Genomic DNA, 23,049 nt, shown 5'->3' on the forward strand with positions numbered 1-23,049 from the left:
ATTCTGACAACGCCGTACTGGGGACTCCCGAAAACGGCAACCGAGGATGCTTCATGGGGATCGCATTAGTGTCAGTGAGCCGCCAACGACGCTCGCTGGCAACAGTGTCATCTGAGCAGTCGTCTCCATCTGATGAATTGCTAATTTCGAAGTCATCGCTATCTCTTTTGCTTCCAGAAACGAAGTAAACTTCGGTGTCTGAATCGGTGGCGAAAGGCTTCTCTTCCACGATGACGGAGCAGCAGCACATGCGTCGCCTCAACCGGAGGCCATTTTTTGAAACATGAGTTGCCCCCCAGAGAAATGTGAAATGGCAGTTAAAACAAGAACGAGTCACCTGCAAAGTGCTGCCATCTGCAAAGTGAGATACCAATAGCCTGAAAACGAGCGTGCCTCGTTCAAAACACTCGAAAGGAGATATGATCTCGAGCAGATGCGGTGCACTTGTTCAAAACGGTTTTGGGACAGTTTGGCAAATATGAGCTGGGTCGTCCGAAATGTTTAAGGGGTTAAGGCAAAGTTAATGAAGGCACTCGAACTCTTGACTTTTCGTTGGACCAAAATTCAGTGGCACCAATTTGATGGTGCCACCATTGATGGTCGAACCCACGGCCATTGTTGGGAGTTTAACTCGGGACTTTTGGTGTTAAATAAGGCATAGGTAATTAAAACAGGGTTAATTAGGGCAACTGAACCCACTACCTTTAGTGGTATCAAAAATCACTGTTACCAAAATTGATGGTCAAACCCACGAACATTGGCGCTGTGAGTCGACTCACAGCGTTTGATCGGAGAAAACAATAGGAAGTAACAATGCCCTCAAATGAGAATGTCGGGTAATTTAATAAATGTCTTGTGAACACGCAAGCTTTTGCCTTCATCCTCTTTGGCGTATGCTAAAGTGACTGCCAACTTTTTCATTGCATATACAGGGTGTCCCAACTATTATGCACTAAGATTTAAAAATGCCACGTAGCTAGACAGAACCAAGGTAACATTGTTTGTCATCGCTTGGAGATACTCAGATTATTTTTCCCATTCTGCCTAATTACATAATTTGTCATAAGTAATCAACTACTAAAATATTATAATTAGGTGAAAAGTGTCAGAGAGAATTGGTAGAGCAATGTGAAAAACTCCCAATACAGCTTTGTCTTGCTAAATACATGCTACGTAAAAGCATTTTTCCAAGTGTGAAAGATATTTGTGAATACAAGCAAAAGATACCCGTGAATACAAGCAAAGTGCCTCGAGTGGCCAATCGAGCTGCAGTTTTGTGTGTATTCGCGGGTGTTCGTGGGACGCCTTGTATACTGGCACCATATTTGGTCTTCCGTCTCTCAGGTCCACGGCACGTCAGTGCTGTTGCAACATTCACCATACATGTTTCTTTTTTTTACCGCAGTTTAAGGGCTGCAACACACAAACAATTACAGCACGAATTTTAAGAGACCCATCGTGCTGGTGCAAAGCTAGGAACAGATCTTCATACAGCTTTATTTATTTATTTATTTATTTATTTACGGTACAAGAGCAACATGTGACAGGCAACATGCAGAGACCCGCATATTTTGTGAGTGTTCGAAAAAGGATTTTGCATTCTTCTGCATTCTTCTTGCTCAAATTTTGCAGAAAGATCAGATTTTGGAGTCCACGTTGGTGTCTAACAGTTGGCACAGTCAATTGCCCGGTCTTTAAGAAAAAAAGTACGAAGTTGCCTTTGCACGCATAAACTTGTGGCTGCCTGCCAGCAGCTGCAGAAAGCAGTCAGTCAGGGAGCGCTGCCACCTGTTGCCCACCCTCTGGAGCTTGCGGCAACCCCTGTCTGAACAGATGTTTTGTGCAGCTGCCAGGCGGCTACACAAGTCAGTGCTAGCGTCGTCTTCACAGTAGCGATTCTTCTCACAGACAAAAACAGTTTATCATTATTTTCTTTAAAAAACAGGCAAGTAACTGTGCTGAGGGTTGCACTGAACAACGTAGACTCCAAAATGCGATCTTTCTGCAAAATTTGAGCAAGAACAGTGCAGTGGTGGGTGCAAGATGTTGTTTCGAATACTTTAAGCAAAATATGCACGTCCCTCCGCAGCAATTCTGGATACCGCATTACTTTTAAGCAGGTGCAGCCATTCTGCCTAACATAAATGTTGTTCGGGTGGCGTAGGCCTTGGCTTCTGCGCAGGTTATGCAACATTTACGAAAAGGAGTTCAGCAAACTCGGGTTATCCAAATGCTCTAGAAAATGCCGTAGGGCTGTCTTCAACAAGCTGCTTGCTTTTCGGTGATTCCTCAGTCAATGTGCGTTTGAAACATCAGATGCACTGATGCCTTCTTAAAGTTTGCAAGTTTCAAGAGAAAAGTGCTGCAATGGATGAATCGTGCAGTCACACACGTTGAATGTACTCAAGAAAATAAGGAAAACATTTTTTTCAGCTTACAAATACATATTTCAGCACAAAGCAGAAAAATCTAATCTCCGCCAAGCCTCATACACACAACAATAATTGAGCAGAGCTAAATAAATGTACAGACGGCCGGTGCACAAACTAAACTTGTCCTGCTTTGTTCAAAATGTCCATACATGATTTTACCGTGGTGCATGGCACTTTTCAAAATACCTATTATAACAATTATGTGCCTCGTGCACTTCGATGTTAGGCATGACAATGACTTCAGGCTGCAGGTAGTCGGCACGGCTGTAGCAAATACATGGCCACAGCTTTCCCACAACAGTGAACAACAAGCTCGCTTCTATACTTGACATGCGAGCAAAGCACGCTATCTGCATGCATGGCATCATCTTCATAATACAGTCAATGTCGGATTTTTCAGACTCCCTTGGGGATGCTTAAATGTTTGAAAAAATGAATGCATGCCTTTTACTGCCCTTAAGGGCTCAAATTGCCACAGGCATCTCTGAAATAGCTCTGAAGACCTGCCAGTATATTTATTAGGCATATCACTGCTTGTACTGTGACAGGAGACAGTACAGTCGACTGAATTTTCGGACGCCCAAATTTTCGGACATGCCTGATATTTCGGATGTCTTCGCGGCGCCGCCACGAGCCCCATAGAATCAATGCATAAGGACATCTGAAGTTTCGGACACTCGAACCCCTCGCCATCCAATTTTCCGGACTTTTTGACGCGACGGAAGGTCCTTTGGCTCCTCGCGCAGCGCCCTTGCGAAGGAAATCTACTTGCAGCTGAAGCATATCACTGCTTTGAACCACAACTAGCCGAATCTAGCCATCACACACCGATTTCATCTGGCCACGCTGGCTATGTTCATCACCGCAGTGGTCGCACTTCCGCCTCTGGCGGAGTTTCCGGAGCGGCACTATTTCATTTGTTTGCGCAGGCCACGTTTTGGCTAGCATTGGGCTAGCGTGGTGTGTGGTTGTGCTGTTGTGTCAAGTGTGCTCTGCGACGCTAGGCCTAGGTGCTTCGACGCTCGTCAGCGAACTCCACTGTTTGCAACTTGAGGATTTCACTTGCCTTCGATGGTCCCCACTCTGTCTTCGTCGTCCTCGCCGATGGCATCGAAGCGCGGAAAGCATTACCATACCCACGGAAATAACTTTTGAACACTCTGTTGACGCTGACAACGAGCTCAACTTCTGCGCAGAACTGACTGACGAGGGAATAGTCCGTCAGGTTGTGGGAGATTCAGAAGACTCCGATGTTGAAAATGAGGAGCCAATGCCTGCGCCTCCTATAAGCGCCGAGTTGACGCGAGCACTGTTGACTCTTTCATCGGTGTACAGTGCTGACGTAACCCTTGCTCAGATCGAGGCGAATATGATCGCATGCAACCGGAACGCCGTCCAAACAACAATCAACAAGTTCTTCAAGCCAATGCAGCAATAACACTGGCTGCCCGATGATGCACATGTACATATTAAACCGGCAGTCGACTGCATACAGAGTTTTTGAACGCCTCTTTTTATAGCACCTTCATTGATGCTTTGGCAGGGTTTCGGAAGCCTGGTACTTTGCCCTTTACCTCTAGATTCGAGAAAAAAAAAGAAAAAAAAGTGCGTTTTTTTGCATGCATTCATCTTTTTGGACTGCCTGAATTTTTGGACGTTTTTACGTTCCCTAGAGGGTCCAAAAAATCAGTCGTTGACTGTATATGTCTCCTGAGTATATGTATTGCGTCCTGTGACAGTTGCCCCTTTCTACTCTCGGCATGCTTCACTGCAATACATTGCATAAGCTTCACCTCGCAACACCGCTTTACTGCGGCAAAGCTGTGCGATGCGTCATGCTTTCCTCACATCGAACCCATTGGCAAAGATTACAAAGGCAGAGTCAGTGCTGCTGCTGACAGCGGTGAATTCTTTCAATGAAAACACGCTGCTGTGGTGATGGCTACGACTGCCAGCAGATTGGCGTGCGAGAGCACTAGTTTGAGGCTGCAAGATAATTAAAATAGTGGTGGCCTGTGCCTTTGATTATTCCTGTTTTGGACCTGCAGTTGCAGGATAGAGTCTGGAAAATTGGACGGCGATGGCCTTTTGCATCTGGAATTTCATACAGCTATATGGTGTTCATGGCTGCGAAGGGGTCCAAAAAATTGGTCATTGACTGTATTACGACAATTTCATGTGACAAATCGCCCTAGAACACAACATGGATCCACGAGCACTTCTGACCTCATTGCAATGATTTATCTGTCTCGGATTTAATGTTGATTATGTTGTGACGATCGGCTGTTTTGGTGAGTGCGTTACAACAGATGGTCAAACATATAGAGCATGCAAATTTCGTTACGATCACTTCACTTTCCGTTCATTCTAACAAGTGTACTGAACATGCTACTTCGTATTTTTTCAGTTATAGGATGTGGGCACAATTATTATTGTAAATGTGTACATTTAAATGGTTTGTTACACCTGCACATATTCAGATATCTTTATGCATGTGTACATGCTCCTTTCTTCATTGTACAAATCCGACATTCAATCACATGCCTGCCTGCTATGGCATCGACACGAGGCAAATAAATAAATTAATTAATTTCCAGATTCAATGTTGTCAAGAATACGAATGGCCATACCAAAGCGTGGGGGCTGTAGATAAATGGATAGCGTAGCCGATCACTCTTTGTGCCGCCATTGTCGGAAGTCCAGACTACTTTGTTGTGCTCCTTTTCATTGCGTACCGGTGTAGTTTGGAAGCACGGAGGCACGGTGCTGCAACTCCACAGAGAACAACAACACATGGACATATATGACATACTTTTGGTGCTGACTGTAGAAATAAGTTCCTTGCATTATCTTAAATGACAAAGCGCAGGCTATATTACCACCCATACATTTGCGGCGCCGTGGGTTACCTGCCCTAGCATGGGTAGTGAGCTGTATTTGCATAGTGAAAAAATATTACTGCACAGTAAACCATTGGGAAGAAGAGAGAAACGTTGAGCATAGTGTATCAACATTTGATTGTTTTAGTGAGTATAGCTCCCAGCAATTTCCCGTGTTGGATATCCTATAGTAATGATGTTCATTGGATATCCACTGGATAAAAGTAATTAGCTCTTCTAAACTTGTTTGTCCACAGAACCACCTATGTCGGATTTGAATGTTCGGATGTTAACCAGCAGATATCCATCAATGTTCTGCGCAGGACATTGGCGTTCATATCGTATCAGGATGTCCAGCTGATATCCTAGAATGCACTATGGATATTGACGCTCGGACCTCATTGGGATGACCGTCGGATATCTGGTCTATTGGGTTGTCATTGTCATAGTCCCTTGGGGACACCTCATATTCATCTTGGAAGTCCTGTGAATCACGAGTTCCTGGTGACCGAAAAACATGTGTCGTTCAGTGATTGCAAATAGACGAAGTCTACTGTTTCTTCGTACAAGCACGTTCATTCAATTAAAATGTGTTCCAAGATTATCATGCTTGACAGGCAACGTCCTAGTGGGAGTTGTCCTTGGGTGTCATACGAAAACATGATGTGCCAGCTAAAAATTGAAAGTGGGTTCTTTTTTGTTCTGCAACCAATGGCATGCCTATTGTGTGCTGGCCACCCCTAGTTCACACGAGCTCCCCCCACATTTCCGAATCTAGCCAGCAAGCTGTCTGGGCAACGCTGCACCATGTGTGCCGTTTTACTTCAGAAATAAAGTTGCTATTGAAAAGAGTGGTTGTTCGTTTTTCATATCTTGATTCAGTTAGGTGCCCTTGCACAGGGACCGCTCAAGACCTAAGAGTGCAAATATTATTTCAGCACCTCGCTTGCATCCGGTTGATCATGGCATATTTGTGGCCACTGTCATCAGGTCTCTTTGTGCATGTTAACAGCCATTCTGGTCGAGTTACATTGCAGTTTCTTTATTTCGTACAGCTTGATGACTGGTCGGCAGGTAAACAATACTTTGAAAATTGTACTGTGAAAATTTTAGGAGTACGAAAGCTAGCAAAACGTGATTCCTCGGAGCTTCTCTAATTAATGTGCCACACAGCATGGCACACAGAGGCACCTCTGATTGTTATCACCTGAGTGATATACGGTAATAACATGCTGCAGGTGGGTTACGTATCGACAATGTTCGGACTTGGCTCGCCTCTTATTTTGATTGCAGGCAGAGCCATGGCAGTGCCTTTAGGCCTGTTGCATTCGATATTGCAGCTACATCGAAGCTCAGAGCTTAGTAACGATGTGCCAAGGAGTTTTCTACTTCTTAAAACTTGACACCTTTCTGGAAAACCCCAAAACTTGCCACTCGTCCGCAGCATGTTTGTCGCGCACCCTCCCTCGCCTCATCCCATGCCAGCATGGCACCAGACGATGGCACTGTGATTGCAGAATGGCAGCGTCCTCAATGAAACGTTCTATACGCAGTGCCTGATGGAGTTATTCTCTGCTGTGCAGATGCCAACGTCCACCGAATGTCCCTGCTAGCCAACGAGCACTGCGAACTCCTGGCTCAGCGGGAAGCGTTGGAGGATGAGTGCAGGCAGAAGAAGGTCTGTGTGGGATGTCATCATCAGCCTCTCTGATCCCTCTGGTAGCCGTGTGTTTTTCAAGAGTGCAGCCTGTTTGATTTCTGATTGAGTAACACGTTTGCAGACTTTTTATTCTAGTGCTCTTTTTTTTGCCGATTTGTTGTAAATATCTTACAAAAGTTCCTCATTGTAATATTCACACACAAAAAAATTCAGACGTAATAAGAAATGACCTTAGTTACGATGGATAGTGCTCTTCAGGCAACGTGGCCTCTTTTTTACCGTCATTGACTTTTGAAGACACCTAATAATCAACATCGAAGTTCCCTGAATCGTAGTTCATAAGAAGTTCTTGAATTTCTGCATCCTTCCCATGCACACTTCGGGGTCGGTCATGTAAGAAAATTAGATGTGAGCAATAAGAATTATCGATAAGCTTGTCGTGCCATAGGTCAGGTAAAAAACAAAACTTGCCATAACATCTTAGTTTAACCAACTTCTGTGTAGATGATGCAACCAGTCAACGGATGTTTTCACAAATTAATTCGGGCACAGCCAGGGCGTGTGCGTTGGTGACAAGGTAGGTGTATACAGTCAAATCTTGTATAATGAATACGGTAAAATTGGCAGTTTGCTTTGTTGTATCGAAATTTCATTATATAGAATTCTAACCTTTCGTGTAAACAAGCAGTCGCCGATAGCTTTTTTATTATTTCAATCCTAAAATTGGCCTTTGCTGTGTAATTGGAGCTTACCTAGTCAGCATGCATGCGCCTGACCACTATGGATACCCCAATAGCAACCCCTTTAGTGGCAATGTCTGTCTCGGCTGAGCTTAGGCGACATTGAATGTGTCGAATACACGTCATCTCGTGTCGAAAACATATATTTCCGACCTCCCCTTGAGATTTTTGATGCTATAACCACAGCTAACGGTGTCTGATTGCAGTGTTTACGTGATTGTATTTCTTTTTTCCCAGCAAAATTGGGTCGTAAATTGCATGCACGGTGCAACCGAATACGAAACCACAACTGCATTTGTACGCTTTACTGCATAACACAAGTGTACTGCGACGAAAGTGACTTAAAAAAAAAAAGATGGCCATCATTGTGGAACATATTTTTCTTGCTAAAGACCTGGGTGCGCATTAGATTTCTACTTTGTTCAGTGGCTTTAATCTAATTTCTACGTTAGTTCTGTGCAGCAGAGGCGTAGATTGTGGGTTCGCATTTCATTGTGGTTTGTGTTAGATTCTGGCAAATACTGCGAAATTAATTGATGGTGTGTGTTGACATGTTAGAGCACAGCTCTTAGGTGCCCGTTCCTGCAGCGAGCGTCGGCATCCCTCGTAACTGAGCGAATGAGCACAGCAAATGAGGAAAGAGTAAATGTGGAGCACAGTGGGGCATGAAAGACAGTGACAGGGAAGAGTGTGCAAGGAGGAAAGCAGAGGAGGAGGGTGCAGCGGAACCGTAAGGTTGAAAATGAAAGGGTAGAGTATGGCAAAAGCATTACAAGAAAAGTGTAGTGCCGCACAAGACGGTGTTTGCAGCGATGATGGCTACGAGATGGTGCCGGAGTAGCGTGTGTCATCTGTATTTAAACAAAGCACTGCATGAGCGGAGGTCTGTCTGCGGCGGCTGCTGTGAATCACGCCCACGCATCACCCACGCGCCACCTCTCGTGATCTCCCGATTAACGAGGCAATCACACCGCACTTCACTTCGCTTGCAACATGCTGCATGAGACAGATTGTTCGTGCCATCCATTATAACGCGAAATGAAAATGCATAGTGGGGAGTATCGTAATCCTCGGCAAATTTCTTATGCATCTCTTTCAATTTGACGCGCTGGAGAACTCAGTAAATTTTGTCGATCCTGTCAGGGTCGAATTATTTGAAATTCACGGTGTCAAGGTTTTACTGCACTCATGCATGGCGCTAAAAAATGAACGAACTAATGTGAAATAGGGGAAGGATCCATTCCCACAATGGCCGAACACTGTTCACCAAGTCGCCTGTCGTAGCAAGGGGCTTTTTTGGTGCTGCAGTAGGGTAGTTTACTAATACAGCTAAAATAATTTCTCTCTTTGGTGTCTCGTCAAAGCCAACAGGAAAACATGATGTTTTCTGAAGCGCGAGCTTCAAGCAGACAAAACTTCCTGCCGAACTCTTGAACAAGCTACTGCGCCACCATTTTATTAGACAGCAAAGAAGCGCGCATCATTGTCGGCTTCAATGTTGCCTCCACAACACTGTTTTCTATGCTGGCTTAGTCAGAATTGAAACGAGACTTAAATTGGCCACTGTTCACTTCATGATCAACTTAGCCGTCTATGGTTGAGTATTGAGACCCGTCCCTTGTGTAAAACTCTGTGTGTCCTGAGAGTGTCGAGTTGACACTAACAAGGCAGGCGTTCGCAAAGGGACTGTTTACCTGCTTCAAAAGCCTCCTATGTTGTAGCACAATAGAAAGCCTTTTATTCAAGGTGTCTGAATATGTAGTGGTTTCTTTGAGAAGCGAACAGAAATATTGAAGATAGAATTTTTCTGTCTGCATAGTCTCCTCTTAAAACTTCGCATCCATGCCCGCAACACTGATTGCTGATGCACTAATAACGCTGTACCAGTAAGAGTGAGAAATGTGAACTACATAAAGTTTCTGCAGGAATGGTCACTTAGTGTTAAATACTGAAGTTATGACTCTAATTGCCATCCCCGGCATGCACTTGGTTCAGTAAGTCACCGGTTTTTTTTTCTTAGTCACATGTAATCTCACCTGTTTTCTACTGGCACGGTCTATGTAGTCTGTGTCTTTTCATTGGCACTGCTGCTGAAATCCGAGCCTTTTCTGCAACGGTCTAGCAGGTGCAGTGTAGTAAGGTATGCCTGCGCCGTTGTTTTGACAACACCGGCATGCTTTTAAAAGGGAAAGCATAAGTGGAAGCCATCATTTATATATGTTATTCTCTGGCTTCCTTACCAGGCCCCACACCAGGCTTGGACATTGTGAACAGACCAGTGCGGCATGTAGATTGCAGTATGAAATTACTGCATGTTGCAAAAACAGTCAGAATTTCAAACGGAAGGCTGCACGCCCTTTCTCTAAAGTGAGCCGCATCTTGAGAGAGTCGAGGTCACACACACACACAAAAATGCTTCTGCGGAAGATGCACTGCTGCGTCACCGACACCACCGTGGTACTTCGGTTAATCATCCAATGCAGGATGTGCAATGCTGGCTGGAAGCTCAGCAAGGAAAAGGAAGAGAATAAAAAAAAATGTTTAAATGCTCTCAGCATGATGCAGTCCCTCGGCCTTGGTTTAGGAGAAGGCACAAAAGGAAGGCCCCTTGCAAATGCCAGTCGACAAAGGGGGACAGTGTCTATTGACATTGACGCTCGCCTTCTTGCGGTATGATAATAAGACAGTTTAATTTTTTAGAATTATATTCTTTGTGCGAAAATGCTCTTTAGATGGTGGCCTACAACTTCCATTGCATAACCAAAATTTGCAATGATGCCTAGTGAGGACCCTCTTAAGGAGGAGCAAAACCACCAAGTTATATAATTCAGTGCGTGTTTTGTTTCTTGTGTTCGTTGGCCTTCTGTAGACTGTGCGGTAAAACCGTTGCCTGTCCCACTTCCCACCAGGAGGAGCATAGGCGGCTCGTGGAGTATCTGCGGAGACTTGCCGGCCAACTGTGCGACAAGTACGACTTCAGCAACATGACGGCGACAGAATTGACCAATGGCATCAGTATCATGGTGGAGCACCTATCGCATGAATATGAGCTACTTAGTAGGAAATACCAATCCCTATGGAAGGAAAGGTAAATATGGGATCAGCCTAATATTACATAGCCTTCTAAAGAGGAGATTACCAAAGAGTAATACTAAATCAGCTTAGCCTGATAAAGTATTCTTTTGAAACTGTATTTTTGTAACCGTTGAACCCGACTATGTTGAACTTGTGCACATGGAATTTTCACTTATATGCAACAATTTCAGAACACTGCAATGTTACAATGAAAATATATAGCAAAAAGTGTGGTTACACCGAGCACAAATAGCTGCCACTGCCGACTTGTCCAACTGCAAGCAGTGCAAAACTACCCCTGAAGTTGGCTTTCCCGCGTGGTGGCCGGGTGAGTGGGCAGCTGCCAACACCCCCTCAGAAGAAGTGGTTTAGTCTGCACCCCCCCCCCCCCCCCCCGAATAAATGATTCTGGTCTGCCCCACAGCACTTGCCATGGAATGCCATGGGCCTGCGCTCACTCACACGACCATAGATCCTTTACTACGCATTTTTGGCCTATAGAGCTTGTGTCACTGTCTTGTTTTGTAGTTTTACCACGCATTGCCTTTGTTTGTGGGTGATGGTTAGTGTGAAGTGACAGAATCTGCCGTTAACCGTGGCATAGGAAATTATTGAGCAGAGTGCAGAGTGAAAAGAAATCTGACATATCACCGCGCTGACATTAACAAGGAAATGATTCAAGACAGCTTCTATCGCGCTGGCTTCCTCTACATTCGCGCTGACGACTGTGAAAAGCATTTCAAAAGTCGTCTGACGAGTGCTCCAAAACGTCGCCAGTTTCAATGAAGCCTGGAGCGATTTGTCAGCACTTCCTGAAGCCATTTATGGGTCAACGGTTAACAAGTGTGTGTCTGCGGACTAAGGTGCCACTGCCGTGGGAGAGCTCGAGAATGAGGACTTCACAGTCAACACTGTGAATTGTGAAGAGAACAGTGTGGCCCACAACGCTGATCCTGCACCCACCTGCTCCCACTTGATGCGTAAGCTCACCCTGTCCTGGCGCTTCTTTGCTAACCTGAAAGGCTGTGACAGCAGATGCTCTTTGGACCACGTAAAAGAAAATGAGTGTTTCCCAGGCAGGGAAAAATATAGAAGCAGAAGAAGATTCAGGAGTATTTTGTGACACAGCGAGCCACATTTGACTCCATTTCGGGAATAATGTGCGTTAACAATTGGTGCATGTTTTTATATTATAGCTTTCTTTAAAAGTTTCATATCTAATTGCACAATATATCAAACTAATTAGTTTTTTTTTGCAAGTTCGATATACCGTATTTACTCTACTCTAATGCGCACTTTCTTTCTGATAAAACGGGTCCCGAAATTGCGTGTGCGTTATAATCTAGTACGACCCTAAATCTGCGTTACCATATTGCCATCAACATTTCAATATAGCTGCCTCGTACGAACTTCGAGCCTAGCTGCCGTAGCTTTCTCCATGTGCTGTAGTACTTGTGCTTAGGCAATGGTTCCTTTGGCTTAGGTTGGCGCACCACCCATCTTCCTGTTTTCTGTGTTTGCCCTATCAGCATAGAAGTGCCGACTGCAAAGACATGCCGAGTTTATCGCGATGCCGCAATTAAAAGGAAAGCAATAACGTGTGCGGAGACAGATGGAAATCGGGCCGCATCACGGGCGTTCGGAGTCTTCGAAATTTGCGTCCGGGACTGGCGCAAACAGGAGAGGCGTCCTACCCCGGCAGCTGCTGCGTACGGCGTGGCTGCACGGCCCTTACCTTGAGAGCAATCTGCGGCGGAGAAGCACCGCGCTGTGTTCTCATCACTTAGTTCGCGTCGAAGCAAGAGGCCACACAAAGGTCAATTCCCTCGCTCCTGCTACTGCACTTTTTCACTCCAGCGTTTAGAGAGTTTCCGCGGTCATTGAGTGAGATGTGTTTATGCTTGTGTGCGCATGATGCCATGCTTGTTAATTTAGTTAGTAAGCTAATGTTTAAAAGTTTACTTGGCTGATAAAACTGCTGCCCCTACTTTTCGTTTAGCTGTCTACTAATTTGCTATCGTAATCGATGCTTCACCTTCTGTGCGAAACTGCAGCATTTTTTTTTTTATCGCAACTTTAGTGCATTGGAAGTAAAAGTTTGTTTTTTTCCAAATGAGAGAAAGTTGTATTTCTGTATGAAAAATAATGTGTGCGGTACTGTAGAGGACTTTTCTTCCTTTAGGTCATGATCGAGGGCTTATCTTTTTTTTTTGGTCACGAAAAACGGGTGCGCGTTTCAATTGAGGGTGCGTTAGAACCGAGTGAATACGGTAAGTGGATTTGACTAATTTCACTGGAACAGGTTGTGCACTAGAGAATAAAATTAACATCAAGGTTCCCATTTGCGTTAAATAATTTCAGACCGAACCCTTGTGCCAGTACGTCGGTATGACATCACGGATTTACAAGTGCTTTTTCGTATTTGGGCCATTGTGGTTTGGAATAAGTTTTCAAAGCTTGTCAAGTTCAGTCTTTGTAACCTGTAGAACGCAGTGTGGTCGATTTCTATTTATCACAGATCAACTAAACTGGAACAGACACCATCAAAATTTGTGATCTCGTGGCGCGTTGTAGCGGGAACTTCCGGGCTGTCTTGCTACCTGTTTTTTATTTTTTGCAGCTTTTCTGGCTTAGCAAGCCTCTTCTGATGGCAAGAATTGCTTTTTTTTTGTGGTGTATGAGAGTAACATGGTAATACAGCTGAAATAAATGTTTCCCGTTAGAGTTCTTTTAATACTTCCTATTTTCTGTTCACAAAAGTTATATGGAAAAGCTTGCCATAGTCCCAAAAGTAACCTGCAATGGTGCAACATCGTTTAGAGGGCAATCGGCCATCGGCCGCGAAAGGCCAATGACCTGCCCTACTGCACTTTTGCAGGAGACAGCAGATGGAGTGGTGCATTCAAGTGACTGTCACTAAGGGCAGGGCTCTTTAAATAAAAGAAGTGGCTAGAAGCACACTAGACACATGCGTTTCATTTTAGTTGCCTACTGTTGCAGTGGTGTTGTGTTGGGAATTTCATCGCTAGTTTTGGCGAATGCCTCTGTTAGGAGTTAAATTGCAGTGTGCATGTATCTTTGGTAAATCTGTCTTCATGCGAGAGGCCCTGTTTTGATGGCTCCTAATGAAATTCCCTGATCTAAGCCAACCAAAAAATTTCATAACTCATGATTATAAAAAAAAAACAAAGAAAAACAGGATTGACGTAGATATGAATAATACCAGTATGTTCTAGAGATTGTACAAATATTCGAACTTTTTTGCAGTGCAAATCAGATACTGCTGTTCTAGATGAGTACAGTAGAACATCACTCATAAGTTCCAGAAAGAAATGCAAGAAAGAATGCAACAACAGGGAACATGTATTACCTGAAGTCACTAAATAATGTAGCAGACTCTGCCATAGCGGACACTTACGTAATGCAAAGCATTGCGTGAATTGTTGAACAGACACCAACACACACCGAGCTGATTGAGTTTGAGTGGCCCGAGATGCACGGTGTCGTTCTTGCATCTTTTGCAAGCTTGCATTTGCGCTCCTTGAACTCTGCCACGTGCCGGGAGCATTTTCGGGTGGTGCAATCTGGCATGAAATTTCGACACACCTGCATGACGAGGATCGTTGCAGCACGAGACTCTGATACATGCCAGGTTGGTGGGGCCCAAGCAACCCTAGACACGCAGTGTTGCTTTCCTATTGCATAGTGTGTTGAGACTGTGAGAGGAAACTGAAATTAGGTTGGTGGGCAACGCCTGGGTCTAACGCTTCCTGAACGAAACTTGGAGGTCACTTTGCACCACGTCCAGCAGGGAATGGCAGCATGTTTTGGTTATCGCCTATTAAAAGCGTGCAGTATGCTTCTAATGGCTGTATGCCACACGCACTGGTATGTGACGCAGGCAGGCGAGTGCTGCGGGGAAGCTGTGATGGCAGATGGCTACTGCTTTTAACTGCGTGTGCCTCACGCCTGGTTTTTTTTATAGTAAAGCTATTAGCCTCTAGTTAGTTGGGATTTTTCGTGGCGTGCTCACTGAAAAACGGCAGCTGGAAAAGATGTTTGTAGAGGTTGGAGTGCTGCGCCAATTGTGCCATCTTGCACCAAACCATCGAACTGCGCCAATCTGCGTCAAAACACTTAATTATGAATGAAGTTACCAAATTTAGCAGGACGTACACAGACATAGACATGCATTGGCTAGCGCCTATCCAAGCCTAAGCAATGTTTCAGCGTCAGCATCTTTGAAGTTGGTGGCATAATTGTACGTAGGCCACAAGAAAATGAAAACTGTTTTGTGCTATACAATGCATTATGAATGTTTTATAAAACTGTTATGTGTTAGCGTATATGCGGACCAGTTAAAGCTGGTTTCAACTGGCGTCCAGTTCAAGGGGCTGTCTGGAAGGAGAGCCACGCTGGATGAATAAGGTTGAGTCTGCTCGGCATGTAGCTGATTAGTTTCGTTAAGCTTGTTTCACATGATGTGATTTTCATCGCACCAGAAGTGCGATTTCTGTCGCAGTGCCGACCCCTCCTTTGTTCAGCTGCGACCAGCCAGTTGGTCACACAGTCGCAACATTGCAGTGACAATTGCAGCGATTGTCCGTCGACATTTCACCAAGAGCTATTTTGTGGTTTGTTTTGGGAAATAGTGTCTCGCTCAACAAGTGCAATGCACTGAGACGTGGATTGCCGAATTCAGTATGCACGCGAAGGGAGAATAAAAAAAGCTTGTACCGCAGTTTCCATTGTCCCATTTCTATGTGTTCATAGACACACTACGTAACAAATAATGTGCATTTTCACTTTTGCTTTGTACACCTTTACAAGTTGTTAATACTACGAGGTGTTCGATCACCACGAGAGATGGCCTCTTTGGGTTGTCACAATATTCTTCTGTTGAGTAGCATACAAATATTAGGTGTATGGAGCAGTTTAAATAATTGCAATTTTGGCAAGGGCAATTGAAAAGACAGCAAAGTACCCTAAGTTTCAACATTGCACTGAAGGCGTGACCATTCAGTTGCATTCTTTGCTTGTCAGTTTTCAAGCATTAATTTCCTGATGCATCTTGTGTGGGCATATATTGTGCACTTCTTCATCATCTGTATATTATCATCGTGTGTGTGCCCTTCATTGTGCGGGTAGTCGCATCATCATGGTGGTCTGTGCCGAGGGTCCTTCGCCGCGTCTCTCGGGCTCAATAAAGGTCGGCCCTTGCTGTGAGGTCACAAGTGGTGGAGGAGCTTCTTGATCCCCCGTCCTCTGCGTGCCTGGCATACTCCCTGGAGCTTCGTTCAGGTCGCCGCTTGTGCTGACTGTCCGCCAGCATCTCACAGGATGAGTAGCCTGGCGCTTCTGCTGTAACCATCTCGACACTGCAAGCTGCACCTTCTCTGATCATCAGGGGCCAGCAGCGTGATCCCCATCTGTTCGCTGGTCTTCGCAGTGAAGATGTTGAAGACTGGTTGGACGATTATGACGCGTGTGCCGACTGTCTGCCAAGTGGGCGTTGACGCTGTCAAGTGTCAGCTACAAAACCACTAGAGCAGCACTGTGACGATAGGGCGTGGAACCGGCGAGATGGCGGTGACCCTTACAAGTTTTCTACTGCTCACGCGGGTTAGCTCTTTTTAACCTTTGAAAGCGTCGCGCTACATTTTGCCGATTCCAGTCCAAACGCTTTATCTTACTTTTTCCTGTCAGTGACGGGGTTCTGCGTTGTCGAATCGTGTGCATATCAAGCAGCATTTTTCACTTTTTCGTAGCCCAGCATTTTATCTACTTAGTCTGCTGCTTTGTGGCGGATATATTGAGTGTAACCCAGGTCCACCAACTGCTGAACTAATCCAAGAACTGTTAAATAGTCAAAGTGCAATACTTTCCAAGTTATCGCAGCTCACCGCAGACGTTACTGACGTCAAAGTTCAGCTTCTTTCGTTGGCAACTAAGCTAGCAAAGATAGACACAATTGAAGAAACCTTGGCTAACATTGAAGATCAGCAGCGACAAGATCATGATGCTTTGGCAGGCATGATTAAAATATTGGAGGACTTGAAAAATCGTGGGAAGCGCAAGCGCAATAATTTGCTTTTTTTATGGCTTGGCGGATTCTAATGCCAATGAGACGGCAGCCCAGTCTGAGGAGCTCATCATAAGTCAGTGCACTGTGAAGCTTGAATTGCCTTCGTTAGCTATTGAATGTACACACAGGCTGGGTAAATTCTACGAAGAAAAAAAATGGGCCCATCTCTGTTTGTTTCAGTTCTTTGAAAGACCGGCAAGCTGTGCTTGCAAAAGCATTCAAGCTCAAGGGATCGAACGTTGCTATATCTAAGGACTTTTCCCGTACTCTCCGTGATAAGCGAAAGAAATTATGGGCGTATGCCAAACAGAACAGCGAAGAAGGCTTGAAATCAGTTCTGAAGTTTGATACACTTGACTTGGGGGACAGGCGCTTTCAATGGGACAGTAAAGCCGGCGTTGCACAGGAGCAATGACAAAGTACTGTTAATGCTGCGATGTACCCCGTCAGCGTTCTGTTAACTGCCGCAGTGTCAAAAATAAAGTCGATGATTTTCACTTTTTTCTTCGTACCATCCAACCGACCATTGTTTTGGGAACAGAATCTTGGCTTGACCCGACTGTAGCAAGCACTGAAGTACTTCCGGACACGTACGAGTGTTTTCTTCGAGACCACTATGCACGTGGCGGAGGGGTGTTTATTCTTGTCGATAATAGTATCTCAAGCGTGCAAATGGAATTTACGGATAATGAAACTGAATTGATTTTTTGTAAAGTAAGGCTACCGAATGGGAAAGCAATTCTTCTTGGATCATTTTTTAGGCCTCCTGGTCTTTCTGTAGAACCACTAGTTCATTTACCCAATTTTCTTGAAACTATTAACATTGAATGCCTTGTTCTAAGGGGGAGGACTTCAACCTTCCGGATATTGACTGGTCAGCTGGGGAACCAAGGGATACTGCTCAAGGGAGCCTATACTCAACTTTCTTTGATGTTTTAGATCAGAACACTTTCTATCAGTATGTGCACGAGCCATCGCGTACTGACGGAACAGGTCACGTACTCAACTTTTTGCTCTGTAACGTACCTGATGTTGTATACAATGTACAGGTGTTGCCAGGATCACAACGTTGTTCTAGCAGATTTATCAGTTCTGTATGTGAAGGTTACAATAACGCCTAGTCGAAAGATTTATGTGTACAGCAGGGCCAACTACGAGGAGATTAGCGCTGCTTTTGAGTCGTTCTTTCCAACTTTTGATGCACTCGCAGATAATCTAGATATCGAATAACTGTGGAATACTTTCAAATTGAAATTGTTTGAACAACGTGAAGCTTTTGTCCCATCATGAGTTATTTCAAGTAGGCGAGCTCGAGACAAAGCCTGGTTTAACGGAGTTACAGGTTTAACAGTTACAACACTTTGTGATGCAATTTACTTTTAAACATTCATTTAGTTCAGTAATGCACTTTCGCTTGGCGGAGTGAGGATGTACGCTCTACTTCCACACACACGAGTGCACGCGTGACGTACATTGCTCGTGGTGGTGCTGCTTGTGTAATGTCGTCGTCGGTTGTGCTTGCTTAATGTCGGCATCAGCTCCGCTATAGATCCACTTTCACAGGGTGGAGTGAAGGCGGAAATTTTTCATATGGGACATAGAGGCTGGAAAACGTATCACACAATCGCAGTTTCGCAATGTACTGAATGTTGGTGCCAAAAGATAGAGTTTAGCGAGAATGTATTAACCGGTAAAATGGAAGCGTAGCTGTATTGTCATATTTTGTTTTCTCTATCACGGACGTTGACGCTGGGAAATTGTATGAAACGAGATTGTGTCAACGAGGTCCTACTGCATATTTTATTTAGAGTTGTTAAACTTCGCTGAATATAGTCGAATGTAGCCAGATGCATGCAAAGTATTGTAGGCTGCTGAGCATGGAAAAGAGCCTGTGTATGTGGCCTAGCAACCTCGTCAAGTGGCCACTGCACCAGGAACTACAGTGACCTGCATTTTTCTTCTAAAGGGGCACTGAACAGAAAACTTATTTGAGGCATATTAGTCAATTGCACTTGTACAACGTCAAAATAAAGCCACTCTTATCGTGAAGGGAGGCCTGCTAAGTGAGAAACGACGCAAGAGTGAACGATTGGTGGCGATGCTGGGCCTTCCGCACCAGCTCTCCCAGACATCGTAGATGTCGATGACATCTGCTCAGGTCTGGGTAATCTCTTCTCAGTAAGGATGGGCTGCACACCTATTTCAGCGTATTTCCATTGTGTGTTTGTGCATAAACAAGGCCAGTGTCACTGCCAAGTGTTTCTTTGAAGGATCTGAACAATAAAATGCAATCTTGCCTCGAAGCTTGAGCAAGACAAAAGCAGCAGCAAGCGTGATTACGTTTTTTTTTAGGTTCAAAGAAAAACATTCACAGTTTCTTCCAAAATGTAAAGCATTGATCGCGATAGCAGATTAGTAGACAGCCATACAAAGTAACGATAGTAGTTTTATTGGCCGGATGAACTTTTAAAACATCACTAACTAAATTAACAAGCATGCTGTCACGTGTGCACAGGCAAACATATACTCATCTCGCTCGATGAGCATGGACACTCGCTGTAAAAATACTGGCAGGAAGAAGAACAGCAACAGGAGCAGTGAGCGAATTGACCTTTGTGCTGCCTCTCGCTATAGAGTGAACTGAGAGGCGAGAACACAGCGCGCACAAAGCTATCGGCACTCAGTGCACCTAGACTCTGTACGCCTCATAGATGGCTTTCCAGATTGGCCCCGCGTGGCTGTGCTCAGCCGTGCCGTATGCAGCCATCGCTGGAGTGGAACCTCCCCTCCTAGTGCCTTGTGGGCAATGGAACACAGTGCACCTTCCTCCCCTGTGTGTGGGAGGTCAAGCCAGCACGCTTTCACTTGCACCTGCAACATACTGCGTGGGGCCACGATGTTATCGCCCCCTTGAACGTTGTATGGAACATCACGGTGACGCTGATGACGATGGTGGAAATGTGCCTCGGGTGTTCCTATATTTGCTCCTACAGTAACACTTAAGTCACTGTGCATTTATGGCTTGTCTTGTTGTGACGCTGATTAAAACTGGTTCTCGTGGCCTTTTTCTCTTCCTCCTTTTTTATCCCCAGCTGTACAACTTCTCAACAACACGGGATTTCAAATTGTTTTGCAGGGAATCCTGGGACCAGACAAAAGTCAACGCTTTATCAGCGGAAAGAGGTACTTTCCAAAGGATTCATTTGTCCTAGCTATACTTCTGCCATGGAAATGTGAGCCACAAGGCCTCTCATTTATTTCTTTTACTCAACCTTTGTGAAAGCTTTACTATGGCTTTAATTTGGATATCAGGTGTTCTTCCAAGTGCAGCAACTTCAAGGCTTTAAATTCAAATTCTATTTACTTGCGATATGTTGCTCAACTTGCTAAAGCTTTGTAAATCTGAAAACTCAAACAAGGGTGATACCTTATGCCTTACAACGGTCTTAATTAGGTTAAGTAAGGTTTCGGGCAAAAATACCTTTTTGTCCCTGTTTCTTGAGGACACCTTGTAATCAATAGCGAAGCCCTCTGAATCGGAGTTCTCGAAAAGTAGCTGGCTTTTGTGCCAGTCGTATGGGAAAATGAGATGCCAGCAACACTGGCAGTTTGCAAGCCATGTCACGCATGCACACGTGTACACCACACAAACACGGACGGACAGACATGGCCATGAGTGCGCATCAACTGCCACATGAGTATACTCGGAGGGGGCGCAGCACCTTAACTCTCTCCTTACCGGGCTGATAGAAATTGGACAAATTGATCGAGTTTTTCTACATGTTGTTAAACATTTCCAGTGCAATTCTTTTACTAGCAGTCTCATGCACCATCGGAAAGGATGGCTGAACTGTTGGAAAAATTTTACAATTTTCGGTGGATTGGTGGAGAGGAAAAAAAAATCTGAACTTCAACTGGAGGTGTCGTCAAAACTAGGCTCCAGTGCTCATAGCACGTAATCAATAAAATGACAGAAAATTAGCGCTTTGGTTGACTTGCCAACATAACTTTTAAAAGGGCCCTGAACCGCTTTGTATAGAAGTGGAGAAATGCATTTTAAGTGAAAATAGGTTCTTTCAGAACTACTTTGCTGCAAAAAGTACTTCAATGCATTCTGCAGAAGCGGAGTTATCGGCAGTCAGACCCGGCCTCCACTGTGCTCCCGCGCCTTCTTCAATGCCTTGCACTGCGAAGGCTATGGCGCAGTGGGGCATGCCCTTAACACCGCCTTCTAAATGTGACTGAGGCGTGTAGTTCAAATTTCATTTTAGATGTTAACGTAGATGCCACAACTTCCGCCTTTGGTGCCTATGACTTGCTAAACGTAAGCCAAACGCAGTTGTCCTCAGTGAGCCGCAGTGCGCTTAGCCAGTGGACTTGTGGCGGCCGCAGTATCTATGCCATGTAGCCGACTGCAGCCTGATGTCGGCTATCGGCCAGTAGCAGGCATCTAAGGGCGTGACGAAATAGTGTGTCTAGAAGAGCATGAGGACTGGGCTTTCTGTTGAAGAGAGAGTGTTTGAGAGAAGGGTGACTTTGCAATATGCTTGCGTGCTCCACGCACCTTGTACAACAGCAAAACTTGGCTGAGATGTTCACAGCAGTGTGTGCTACCCGCGGACTATGTTATTTCACCAAGCCCGAGCGATGGATCAGGGCCCATTTCAGGGGCAGCAGCAGTAAAGACACGGAAACTTCTGCCAAGTTGCCTAATTTTTTGATCCCTTATCTAGGCTGTGTTAATAATACCTCAAACAACGGTATAGATGCTCATGAGTGTGTAATTTTTTGATAATTGTGTTTGACTACTATCAAGTGCAACTTCGTTTTTCCCACCATGGGTTGCTTTTATCCGTCAGCGTTTCGACAGCATATGTACAAATTAATACGAGCAGTCTTTCCCATCCTTTTCAACAATACTTTTCGCTCGCACAAGAAGACACAGTTCTACAGATTGACCTTCGACCGAAGGCTGATGGGCAGTCTAATCAGCTACATTTTGAACGCTGCCCGTGCAAGTGCTATCATTCATTACTGTACAGTATTTTGCAACACTGCATTACAGTGCTGTACAGTGCCATTTCAATGTCCACTAGGTCACCTTGCTTGCACAGAAAAGCTGATCGAACGCAATAATCAAGTATGAGGAGGCTTCTGCACGCTCCCTGACCTGACTACCATTGCTTCGCAAGCGTAAGCAATGCTGTAGAGAACCAACCAGGTGCCTGCTGCAATGAGTAGAAACAAATGCTCCCTGTATGATAGCAACTCACCCATTTTCACATTCATGAAGCTACTGCATTCCCTCATATAATATAGGCATTATTATGGCTGGTATTGTTGCTAACAAATCAGTCGTTTTGCATTATTTGACCTGCTTAAATTGGGCACTAGAAGCCAGGCACAAGATATAGCTATTTCTACTTGTCTCTTTATCAGGCTAGCACTGGTCATGTAGTCCTGGGTTTGAATTATAGCAAGGTACACTGTACCGTGTCCAAAATTTCGATCGTCCTTATATATTTAATCTATGGGCTTAGAGGCGGTGCCATAGAGGTGTCCGAATAACAAGGCATGTCTGAATTATCAGTCGGCGCCTGTTAAGGATCGTGTTTTACCTGATATTGCAAGTGCATTCCCATGCCACAACAGGAATGAGATGACAAATCAGCAGAGCGAGGGTGAGTGAAACTCTCGTGGCATTATACAATATCTCGATTCCATGCGATTCATTAAATCCTATGGGACAAAAATTTGCAATAGGCCACCCCTGAAAATTAGGGTAGGAAAAAAACTAAATACTGTTTGAAAATATTTTGCTTGTAAAATCAGCATTGGTAAACACTTACGTTCACTTGATGTCTGCAGTATATTTCACCTATGTTGCCTGTTTGACTATTGTAGAGATGCGGTTACAGACATGCCCTCATACATTTTTACTGTATATATTTTGCTTTGCACTGCCGTCCTGTTTGATGTACTCATTGTTGTGCCAGTGACTAGTGCTAGCAGGCTATACTTTATCCAGCTAGTTTATATCTAGTATCCCTTGTGACTTGTCAATAAAAGTTGTTTGATTCACTCATCCTTCATTGCCCTCTCACTCTTTTAGCTGTTTCATGTTAGTCATTTACTATGTTGTGTCGGTCTCATTACAGTTTGTGAACTTTTGTCTCAT

General features: G+C 44.6%; 1 protein-coding gene across 12 annotated transcripts in view; it reads left to right on the forward strand.

Moving 5' to 3' along the window:
• The window catches only part of LOC142563987 (uncharacterized), a 128,325-nt gene that overhangs the window by 25,065 nt on the left and 80,211 nt on the right, over positions 1 to 23,049 (forward strand). For 11 of the 12 annotated variants that reach the window (XM_075674757.1, XM_075674756.1, XM_075674752.1 and 8 more), the window contains exons 5-7: positions 6,895 to 6,989; positions 10,621 to 10,799; positions 20,008 to 20,054. In XM_075674757.1, coding sequence (XP_075530872.1) covers positions 6,895 to 6,989; positions 10,621 to 10,799; positions 20,008 to 20,054 — 321 coding nt within the window. Of the gene's footprint in view, positions 1 to 6,894; positions 7,031 to 10,620; positions 10,800 to 20,007; positions 20,055 to 23,049 lie in introns of those variants that run through there. The other variant, XM_075674764.1, reaches the window with a different exon arrangement.

This window comes from Dermacentor variabilis, chromosome 11 (genome assembly GCF_050947875.1).
Source record: "Dermacentor variabilis isolate Ectoservices chromosome 11, ASM5094787v1, whole genome shotgun sequence".
Taxonomy (NCBI): Eukaryota; Metazoa; Arthropoda; class Arachnida; order Ixodida; family Ixodidae; genus Dermacentor; species Dermacentor variabilis.